The sequence below is a fragment of the Parasteatoda tepidariorum genome, chromosome 4 (genome assembly GCF_982258835.1).
Source record: "Parasteatoda tepidariorum strain Cologne lab strain chromosome 4, Ptep-v5.0, whole genome shotgun sequence".
Lineage (NCBI taxonomy): Eukaryota > Metazoa > Arthropoda > Arachnida > Araneae > Theridiidae > Parasteatoda > Parasteatoda tepidariorum.
In genome coordinates, this window is record NC_141758.1 from 13129969 (window position 1) to 13142393 (window position 12425).

The 12425-nt window shown below is 32.4% G+C and overlaps 1 protein-coding gene across 2 annotated transcripts in view; it reads left to right on the plus strand.

Annotated features, from left to right (window-relative positions):
* Positions 1–9579: 9579 nt before the first annotated feature.
* LOC107438172 (proton-coupled amino acid transporter 1) overlaps positions 9580–12425 on the plus strand; it is a 48922-nt gene continuing 46076 nt past the window's right edge. The window contains exon 1 of one of the 2 annotated variants that reach the window (XM_087160688.1): positions 9580–9727. In XM_087160688.1, coding sequence (XP_087016814.1) covers positions 9650–9727 — 78 coding nt within the window. In that variant the 5' untranslated portion in view covers positions 9580–9649. The remainder of the gene's footprint in view (positions 9728–12425) is intronic. The other variant, XM_087160689.1, reaches the window with a different exon arrangement.

The window sequence follows — 12425 nt, forward strand, 5'->3', positions numbered from 1 at the left end:
TTAAAAAAAAATGCTGATCAATAATAAGGAGTATCCAATTAAAGGATAATTTAACTTGAAAAACATTTTTTTGCATTTCTACCTACCACGAAGAATAGTAGGGTTAAGAGGAAACATCCAGGGTAGGGTGGGATTCAAACTCGTCACCTCCAAGCCTCGCACAGCGTTTGGAGTGTGATACCACTCGGGCAGGAAGGTCTCTAAATAAGCTAACAAATGGATCATATCTGCAAATTTTTTAATTACTGATTTGCCGTGGCAGGTTGAAATTTTTTTAATAACTTTAAATTGAAGATTTAATGCGTCAAAAGGCTATAATATTGCTACCACTAAGAAAATCTCAAATCATGATTCTCAACGGCTGTACACGTTGATAAATATGGATAGAATATGAAAAAAATGAAATGAATTTCTACCACTTTTTACATTTTTAGTCGCCTGTTGCATCCTTGGCACAAAAATCCTTGACATTTAACTTGGAATAACGGTCATTAAAATTTTCTTGACCAGTAGTAGTGATGCCGCAGGTGAATAAAAAAATAAAAAGTAATAGAAATTCAAATCACTTATTTATTTGTTAACGCTTTAATAATTCAGTCGTAACTACCACTATAGTTTAAATTTCTAATTATTCAAATATAAATATCACAGAGAATTCTCTGTACATACGCAGAGATGCCAACTGCTCCGGACACGCCAAAATTATAGAAAAAACGGTAAATTACAACACACTAAATTTTGCAATTATTTGACAATTTTTTATTGCTTTTTAAAAGGTCTAGCATGACTTCAAACCATAAAGTGGTGAATTATCTAAGCCTACGAATTTATTGGATATAGTGGTAGATTAAAATCTACTAAATTGAACTTATTAAACCCAGAATCACAATTTATAAACTACCACTTAAAAATATTTATTTGCTGTCCGGAGCAAGTTGGCATCTCTGCATACGCCAATAATTCTAGTCGCCCTAGAGCATAGCACAGATTAACCCGTTTTGTCCCGAATTTACATATTAAAATGATACAAAACGTGGTTTTATGGAAAAAGTGGTAAAATATATTATCGAAATAAATTGTTTTTTTCTATAGTTAGAGCATTCAAAAAGTCTTTGATAGATCAAAAAGTACTTCGTCCTTGATTTGGTTGAGGCCTTTTACCTCTTCATCTTCAACTTGTTGGTCTTTAGATGTTTCTGCCTTGATGTGGAATCTAGGAAGGAAAAGATTAAGCAAAAGAACTATTAAGATCATATTGGGGTGGTGCTAAGATCTGATTGGTCCAGTAGTTGGGATCTGGGCGGGGCTAGAATTTCCCGGGTACAAGTAATTTTGTAGCTCCAGTTTTGATAGTGGTGTATTAGTGAACTAGGAAAATTTGAAGATAAATTTAGGCCCTAAAAAAAGGCCTTTTTTTAATTCAATTAAATTTAGGAGAAAATTAGATTTCAGGGTTTAAATTGTGCAATTTTAAAATTATTTGAAAGAATTGCGTCACTCGTGCGCTATCGGTCTAATTTTACTATCCTCAATATACATTTCAGTTTGAAAAATTTTATTGTAGTTTGCAACATCGCAATTTATTGCTTTATTGAAGAAGTTAATATTAATATCTGTGATAGTTTCGGTTAAGGTTTTTAATTTAAAGTCTCTATGAATAGCATTGTTTCTGATGTAATATGGGACTCCGCAGAGTCTACGCAACATTTTATTTTGGAATACATTGAGCTTTTTTGCCTGTGCTTTACTTAAATTGCACCAGGCTGGTGATGCATATGTTAATATGGATCTAATATATGTAATATAAATGAATTTTTTATTCTTAAGAGATAATTTAGAATGTGGGTTTAAAAGACATTTGAGTTTATTATAAATGCTATATGCTTTTGCTATGATATGGTTTATGTGGTCATTCCAGTTGAGATTTTTGTTGATTGTTAGTCCTAAAAAAGTCGCTTTATCGACTATTGGTATATCATTATCGAAGAATGTAAGATTTTGTTGTATTACTGTGTTTCTGGGTTTTTTAATTAAGAGGAGATTAGATTTTTGTGAGTTAATATCGATTTTCCATTTAGAGCACCAGTTTTCATAATTATAGATTTTTCTTGTAATTTATTAATGGCGTTGGGTAATGATTTAGACCAGTGGTCCCCAACCTTTTTGCACCTAAGAGCAAATACCAGAATATCGGTCGAATGGCGGGCACTATTTATTTTTTCAAGATAAATTTATAGTTGGTAGATATAGGTAATAATACACACTACATAAAGTGCACAAAAAATTAATTTTAATAATTAATTTAACATATGAATATAATTAGTATTAATATTCTTGTGTAAATTAAATCATTACTAAATTGCTTTCAAAACAAACGAAGCATAAAAATTACTTATAAAATACAGTCAGTGTGGTGTTTGGCATGGCATTTCGCTGACCAGCACTACGTAAGTGGGAGAATATGATGCTCTTTTTAAGAATGGAATTTATTCCTTCAACTATATTCTAAAATTTCTCATGTGATATAATAGTTTTGAGGATAATGTCGTTCTGAAGATCCACAATTTCTATCTCCAATTCTTCTCGCTTTACTTGAAGAAATTCTGAAATGCATGCTGCTATTACGGTTACGTTTATTTGGATGGTAAAAGGATTAATAAAAAAGTTATCAAATTCTTGATGGTATTAAAATGTTGAAAGCGCTTTTTAAATTGATCTTTAGGCAATTGGAGGTAAATGACAAATGTTAATAAGTCTATCTCACTGTCACCTATCATTTTTTTCATGTTTGGAAACTGCACAAGAGACTTCATTTTCAAATGTGATATCCACAAAACTAGTTTAGCTCTGAACGAGTTCATAGCCTCTATCATTTTTGCTTCATATTTGTCCTTTTCTTGCAGCTCCAAGTTTGAATTATTTAGTTTTTCCATTATGTCCGTTATAAAAGACAAATCTGCTAGCCAAAGAGGATCTCTTAGTTCTAAAAATGTTTGATTTTTGGCTTCAAAATAATTTTTTATTTCTCCAATTAAATGTAGAAATCTATCAAGTACTTTGCCTTTACTGAGCCAGCGTACTTCAGTATGTATTTGCATAGCATTTATTGGGAAAATGGAAAACTGAAATATTTTATTGTTGGACACAAGCAGCGGGCGCACCTAGATCGATCGACGGGCGCCAAGGTGCCCGCGGGCATAGGGTTGGGGACCCCTGATTTAGACTTAACGATAATGCCTGTATCATCGGCAAAGAAGGCCGTCAGACTGTTATAATCGTTTTTGTCTACTGGGAAGTCAATAGTATAAAATAAGTAGAGAATTGGTCCCAGGATGCTTCCCTGGGGAATTCCCGCTTTAATGATTCTTTTAGTTGATAGAGTACTATTTTTTAATCGGATTTTGAAGTGTCTATGGTGGAGGTATGATTTAAGTAAAAATATAAGATCTGGGTTAAAATTAAGGCTTATTAATTTATTAAGAAGGCCAGCGTGCCAGACCCTGTCAAATGCCTTGGTAACATCTAGCATTAGAAATGCAGCTTTTTGTTTGTTTTTAAGTCCTTGGCCAATGAAGCCAATTATTCTAGTTAGTTGTTTGGTTGTATTGAGTTACCCATATTGTTCATCAGGAAGCAAATGCAATTTATCTTTAAGTCTATTGTTTATAATATTTTCAATGATTTTACTTAGTGTAGGTAATAAGCTAATGGGCCTATGATTATGTGGCATGACTGGGTCTTTTAGTGGTTTGGGAAAAAGTATAATTATTGCTTCTTTCCATTTTTCTGGGTAGTAACAAAATGATCAAAAGGTACTTGTTCCTTATGATTCTAGATCTAATCAGAAATAACTAAATCATTGTGGTATCTGAGAATCTTTTAATTCACCCAGATTAATGAAAATGCTGAAAAAAGTTTCCCACCACAATGAATGTCTTTGAAAAAAGGAACTGTCCTAAATATATGACGCTGGGCGTTAACCGGTTTAGAGGTCGTCTCTGTACTTATCTATGCCAGCAGTACCAGTTGCACTAGGGCAAATCACAGATTAAAAGGTCTGGTGCCCGCATCGACAACAGATCATCATCGTCGTCTCTGTACTTTTAACCCCTCGGTCTCTGATAAGGGGTAAGCTAATCCCTGTAACTTAAGAGTAGAGAGCAACCCGGCACAAGTGGTAATTACCGGGACGGCCGGGTCTCTACTTCAACAGAGCCACACTTACTTACATACATTCCTTTAACTCGCCCCCCCCCCTTTTGTATGTATTACCAAACTGTAAATATTCATTAGTCTCATTCTACTTTAATTTTACCATTTTTCATGTACTTTTTAATTACTTGTAATTTTGTTATTACCTAACAATGGAAAAGTGCCATTTTTTCAACTTGTATGCAGTTCCACTACAACGAACGAATTTCTGTACTTTCAATAGCAAACTGAAAAAATATGCGATGAAAGATTACTAATTTTAATGCAGCACTTTTGGTAAATTTTCTTTTTAAGTCATCCGTCGTAGGCCAACTGCAGGCACCTCGTAAAATAATTCATTTAATTAATATGTTAACTGCACAATTCAGAACAAATCTAATGTCAAATTTGAAATCCCCAAACCCAAATTAGGTAAGATCAAGTAGCTGCATAAACTAAATTTAACTCTGAGGCGTGATATCCTATGGAGGGTCCTTCATCAGTTTCATTGACTTCGGACTCAGAGGTGCAGGAGACGGTGTGATCAGTCGATCTCGGAACCTCCAGTGTTTAGTTTACAATCATGCTTGGTGCTCAGTTTAACGATCCACTGAAGAGACGAAAGGCTGAGTGAACTATATTTGGTTAAAGTACAGAACCCCGAATTGAAGCGTGAAGTTCTACCACTCAGACATCGGACTTTTAACTAGATATGTATGTAAGCAACTACAACAACATTATTCCTTAATTAAATTTTTTTTTGAAATTGTAACATCTACCACTTTATATTATAAAAATGTTTGATAATGAATTTTAATTTCACTTCAGTATCATATTTATTCTAACATTTTTCGGTTTATAAAAGTACTTACTCGCTGAAAAAGACGCTGGTAAGTACAGTTAGTTAATTAAGCAAACAATTTTGTTTTTGCATCATTTTTTTCAATATGTTTAGAACGCTCGTTCTTCGCTTTGGGTGAAGTAAAAAATAAGTATAATATCAATAAATCACATTAGAGAGACACTATGAAATCATGTTCATTACTGAAAAACACATAGCGACGCAATGAAATAGCTTAATAGAAAAACCAGGTAAGTGACATTTTTAGGGGAGTTAATGAATCACTGGTTTCGCCTTTCTTTAAATCTTAACACAACAAATCGCATAAATTTTTAGCATGATTTTTTATTTCAAATTCGGCAACAAGGCTTAAATTTTTAGGCAGTTAGGTTTTATTTGTTGTTGTTTCTAATGACACTTACCACAGCCATACCTAAGACTGCTTGGTGAATCCAAGCAATTTAAGGCAGAGGGTGCGTTTCTTGTTTTTCAGAGGTGCCATCTATGGCCAAAAATTCGTCTTCAGCCACACACGCGTCACTACCCGTTTATAGGGTGGACCCATTCATACATCCACAGATCGTAATTCTGTCCCGAATCAGAGAGCAATCGATCTCTAATCCAGTACCCCCAGAGGTATTGATTTGTTATCGGGACATGGAGGACTTTGCGACTCGACTGATTTAACGTGCATCAGTCACCACTTTACCACACGGGGATTCTTCGGCCAGCGGGGTACGAATCCACGAACTTTTGACATGGGCCCAGCGCCCTACCGACCAGGCTATCCCGGCCAGAAAAGGTTTTATTTAAAATTAGGAACAATAAAACGAAGGATTATTAAATTGGTAATAAAATAGTTCGGATACAACTAACAAGGCAAGTGACACTTTCATTCTGAAATGCATTCTGCAGGTAAGTGATATTTTCATTCTGAAAATGTCACTTACCTGCTTCTTCCACTAAGTTTTTCAATTAATACAGCTAAAATAATTTAATTTTTTTTTTAATTCAATATTATTTTTTGCCATTTACGTTGGCTTTACGTTATTGAAGTAAGTAAAACTTGTTTTTTTTGTAGTTCATCACATTAAAATAAGGAGAAAATGTGTTTAGCATCACTTTCATGATGCTATTATTCGTGGCTAAACCAATATTAGTTAAAAGTTACCATTATCAAATAATATTCTCCGGTACATATCCTTTTCGAGGGCCATTCTAAAGTATCGGTATTTAAACTGCTTAGTATTGCTTCTGTTTTAATCATAACGAAATATGTCGTTATAATATTTTATATCTATACTAGCATATTTGGTACTTATTACATTACCCTTCAGCATTTAAGTTTTGTGAGAAATATATTTGTCAGCAACAGCCAACTAAAGCTTAAATTTTTTAAAAAAATAATTGAATTCTTATTAGAACTTGATAGGGATTTTGGAGTATGGCTATTTTTCTATCTGACCTTTAATTTACTATTAAAATACTTAGTAAAAGAAGAACAAAGCATTTAAAAAAAATTTAAAAGTGCTTATTCGCCGAAACAAATACTAGTAAGTACAGTTGATAAAAAAAAAAAAAAATTAAAAATACAAGTTGACAAATATGTATAGAATATGAAAGAAATGAAATGAATTTCTACCACTTTTTACATTTTTAGTAAAAATCCTTGACGATCGTTTAACTTGAAATAACGGTCATGGGTCTGATCATGTACTTTTTTATTACTTGTAATTTTGTTATTACCTAATAACAGAGATGCCAACTTGCTCCGGACAGTAAATATATATTTTAAATTAGTAGTTTATAAATTGTGATTCTTGGTTTAATAAATTCAATTTAGTAGATTTTTATCCACCACTATTTCTAAATAATTCGTAGGCTTAAATAATTCACCACTTTCTAGTAATCCTTCATGTCATGCTATACGCTTTCAAAAGCAAGCAAAACTAGTCAAATATTTGCAAAATTTACTTGGTAGTTATATACCGCTTTTTTTAATTATTTTGGGTCATCCGGAGCAGTTGGCATCTCTGTAATAATGGCAAACTCTATTTTGCTCCCCAAACTTTATTTTTGTCATGTATGTTTCTTAGTCTACTTTCAGGATGAATGGGAAAAGGGCTATAATGGCCTCAGACGCGCAGTTCCACTACAGCGAACGAACGAAACTCTGTACTTTCAATAGCAAACTGAAAAAAAATATGCTATGAAAGATTACTTATTTTAATGCAGCCCTTTTTGCAATTTTCAATTTAACACGTTCACGCTGGGGTGACCCACCGGTGGGTCATGCTAGATTTTCTCCTCTTGGTAGCGCACCGGAGTAAAAACTGGTAACAATAAATTTCTATTTTTAGTTTTTTCCGGGAATAATAAAAATCCATAACTACCAATTGTTTTTAACAGATGCAATTTTTATATTGAATTGCTCCTTCGCCTTGATAAATTTCCTTACAGTCAGTGAATTGTTATTGTTGAGAATAGATTAACTCCTCCCGAATATTATCTAATATTGAAATAGTTCTTCTACCAGTATTTTCACTTTTCCCGGCGTGAACGTGTTAAGTCGTCCGTCGTAGGCCGGCTTCAGCCACCTCGTAAAATAATTCATTTAATTAATATGTTTTTGTGTATGAGAGATTATGAAAAGGATTGAATTTTTTATCTTTCTCAACAACTTTTTAAAATTTTTACTGATTGTTGCGAAACTGGTTATGGATTTATGGAAACTGGATTTGCTGAATTCCGAAAATTTTTAAAAAAGTGGGTGAAAGGTCAAGGAAATAAAATGTTTTCACCCTTTCTAAGGCCGTGATAAGTATACTTATCACCAATTTTTAAAGTCCATGATGAACTATTTTACCACTTTCAATTTAGGTTTCCATTTGATAATAACTTCAGCGTTCTTGAAGTGCGTTTGAATAAAATTGATAACCATTTGTTAGTTTAAGAAAACGTATGAAAGTTATAAAATACATAATTCCTTTTGAAGTTTGCAAAATTTATTTTATAAATAACAAAAAATAAAAGCCAATAAGTTCTAAATAGGTCGTGGTAAGTATTCTTACCACCAAAAAAATGGCATTAAAATTTAAATAAATTTTTTATACGTTAAATGAGTTTGTTTTCTTATATCAATTACTATTTTCATATCAATTTCAATTCCAAAAATTCCTTTATTTACCTTTACTAGAAATAAATGGCCCACTAAAGGGTTAATTAGTTATTTTAGGCTCTAAATCTTTACAACTAACTGCATTCTCAAAATTAACTTGAAATTAAAGCTTATAAAAAGTATAGTATATATATAAAAAGCATATAGTATAAAAAGTAAAGTACTGCTACCACTCTGCCCCAGCTTCAATCTTTTCACACTCATGATTGCCAATTATATATGTTTGGTAGGAAATTTTCTTGTAGTGGTAACTAAGTTTATGTTTTCATGTGTGCTTCTTTATTTCGTAAATCTGATTTTAAGCTATTTTCCTCATCATTTCTTGTAAATGATTGAAAAGTTTATCTGAATCTTCGCTGCGTTGCATGGGCAACTAAAAATGCTAAAAGTGGTTATTAATAATATTCAAAATAATATAAATAATATTTAAAATTAGCAACTTCTTATAGCATATTTTTTTGGGTTCACTATTTCAAATAAAAATGGATTTAATGATCTTATTTTAAATATGTATAATTTTAAATATACTTTCGATTGGTAGTTAGGGTTGAATAGTGAAAGTAATTATAAATGAAAAAAAGTAAATAATGTAACTACCACTTTTTTAAATTTTTAATCGCCAGTGGCGTCTTTAACCTCTTCGAGACGGGCAAGTCATATATGTATTCTCAGGATGTCGATAATCAGGATAAAAAAGATAAAACTGGAAGCCAAACTATTTTTATAGCAGTTTATTTGTGGGCTGGGTAATAATAGTTTGCTTTATTTAATTTAGCACTACTTAGTTCAAATTAAAAATTGTATAGTTGCACTTTGAACACACAAGGTTTTGATATGTTAGATTTAAAGTGAAAGCAAAAATAAGTCTGTCAAATTAGCTATACCCAAAATTAAGCTACCGCTTTTTATTTTTTACTATTCTGATTCTGATACCGTACGACTACAATTATGACTCGCCCGTCCCGAAAAGGTTAACTCCGATGAATCGGTAAATGCCAATAGAATCCGAGATTCTGTATACATCGTAAACTCCAGCTCTCCTGTAATGAGGCTTTTAAAATGTTGGCAAAATCGCCAAAAATTTTCGTTTTTAAATTTGAACCGCTGATTAGAGTATAATGCTAAAAGCGTAATAGTTGGCAGCTCTGCGTACGTGTTAAGATTGTTTACAGGTAGCGGTAATCAAAATCATTGCGAATAAATATTTTTAAAAATTAAATAACGAATAGTAGAGAGTAAAACTTTCTACCACTTCAAATATTTTCTTTTGTATTCATGTTTTTTAAACTTTTTGTCACTAGACGGCGCTTTCGCAATCGAATTTATTTCCCCGTTCGAATATTCTCTGCAGTTAGATCACCTGTTTTTCTATATTTTATCTAATTGTTTGTAAGTATGTTACTGAAACATGGCATTCGTATTTCTGAATCGAATAGGAGATGTCGGAAACTTTGGAGTTGTCAAAAACCCTTGAGAATTTGGATAAGCGAAGAGAATCCCAGATTCCGTTAACGGAGGTAAGTGACAACACAAAGAATCTAATTAACATCCTTTTTCTTTTCTTTTTTTTTCTCAAGATGATTTTTTACTGTGAAGTACAGGACTGACTTATTAGAATGTTTCAACTAATCAGAACGTAACGTATTCATATTTGGTAAAATGTGGTATTTTCTCAAAATATTGTTCAGTTTTCACCTTTTCGGGACAGACGAGTCGTACGGAATCTGAATCAGGATAGTAAAAAATAAAAAGTAAATTAGGGCATAGCTAATTTGACAGACTTATTTTTACTTATATTATTTTTAGATATTATTACTTTATATTCTTATTATATTTCTAATTATATTACTTTAGATATTTCAGAGATGCCAACTGCTCCGGACAAGTCAAAATAATTAAAAAAAAAACAGTAAAGAACTACAAAGTAAATTTTGCGAATATTTGAACATTTTTGCTTGCTTTTTAAAAATATGGCTTGATTTACCTACTGTAAACTGGTGAATTATATAAGCCTACGAATTATTTAGAAATAGTGGTGGATAAGAATCTACTAAATTGAATTTATTAAATCAAGAATCACAATTGATAAACTACCACTTGAAAATATATATTTGCTGTCCTGAGCAAGTTCAGATCTCTGTATTGTGTTTCTCCTGCTTTTACCTTTGAAAAGGCTCTGCCGCTTAACTTCATGGCAAATATATAACACAGTAGACTGATCGTAAGACACGGTTCCCAGTAGATTACGGAAGTCAATCATGTCTGGCTGCTGTCAATGTAGAGGTTAGTGACAGATTTGATCCGGCTCCGAAGGGATCGAGAGTGTGCGGTATCCATCCTCGTTAAACTGTTCTACCGTAAAGTGCTCAGCCTTACGAACTGGTCGTCGGGCTACCAAAGCGGAGGAGCCTTCTCCTCTGCAGAGGATCGAGATTGTGATGGCATGTCATCGGATCATACTCAGGGATGATTCCGCTTTAGGCTAAATTTCCGTTCCGATTTACGCTTTGTGGAGCAAAAACGGTTCGACTTAGAAACTAGAAATTACCATAGTGTGTTGAAAAATGTACTCGACAGAAAAAAAGATTAAATAAGAAAATTGCTGTCGATAAAAGATTCATGAATTGACTGTTAAATTTGAAGTAAAAAAATACCATGCGGACCGATGTGCAGGCCGTAGAAATGCAATTACGAAACTGAAGTTTAACGTGCTAAAAAGGGTAATTTTTATCTCTGAACATAACGAGAGTTTTTCTTTTTCGAACGTTATAGCATTTTTTTGTGCTTTTTTTAGTTTTTCTCCACTTTTTTTTACCTTAAATAATAACTACTTATTGATTGGTGTCGAAATATTTAACCTCTTCTGTTCTTACTTTCTTTAATTGTAAATTAATCCTTATTTTGTACATTCGTGATTTATTTGAAGTCAAAATTAATAAAAATTTATGTAACTATAAAATCAAATAATGGTGTCCCAGTCTTCCATTATTGTCGATAAATTTTCACTGGCTGAAAAATCACATTGTGGGAACCAGTTTTCCTGCATTGATTTCCATATATTTTTTAATATCATCAGCATAAAATTAATAAAAGTCATAGGGTATAAAGGTATTGTTTTCCGGTAAAATATTTTTGTAACGCAAATTTAAGGAAAACCTGTATTATTTATTTTTCTTATTCTACTCTGCTATTAGTACGTTTTAAGTCTTTATTCATTTCTACATTAAAAGAATTAAAGGCAAAAAGAATTGCTCCGTTACCATAACATGAATCAATGATTTTATACCTTATTACGCTACATTTTAGGATAAAATTATTTGGATGTATGTCTAAGCTTATTAACCGTTTTATAATTATTTATTTTTGTAGAAATTGCATTAACCTTCTGCACTTTAATTAACTGTTTTAATAATTTTAGAAATTTTCTGAAATTCATAAAAAAATGTGGTCACCCATTACTAAGGTATAAAAAAGTTGAGTTTAAGAGAAGGATTTTACTCAGAAAGGATATCGAGGGCAAAAGGTTGTACAGTAAGAGAATTACAGTAAGAGAGATTGTAAAATGATGTAGAAAGGATCAGCTCATGCACAATGTGATGCATGCTCCAATGGTATTTAATATATCAACCTGTTCGGTAAGCAAAAACATAAGATTACGGTTGTGATTTCACCTAATTCGCTATAACAATCTACCTTAACAATACCTAACAATCTGTACCATATAACAATCTACCGACTGCAAACGTTACCTAGAAAAATGATCTCTAAGCAAAATTATTTATGTTCACTGATATATCTTAATGGAAGCATAAGAGTAAAAGAATCGCACAATGTCAAATTTTTAAATGAACATTGGACTCACGAGATAGAGGCACAATCGTTAAACGAACAGAATTTATCATGGAATACATATATTTTTACTAAGAAATTTCAACTTTTTCAGAAAAAAAAAACTGTTTTAGACTAGGAAATAACAATTATTGCGAAAGAATCATTGGGCGCCGTGAGCAGCAGTGAACGTGGGGGGGGGGGGAGATGTAGCTTTTAGTAATTATAATAAGAAAATTAGAAACTGAAACATGTTGCCAAAAATAATTTTTAGCATTTGCATCAAAATTTTAAAAAATATAAAAGGAGAGCCGTAATGGCTCAGGGAACAGAGTGTTCGCCTTCCAATGAGGTGAACCGGGTACGAATCCCGGCAATGACTGGTCG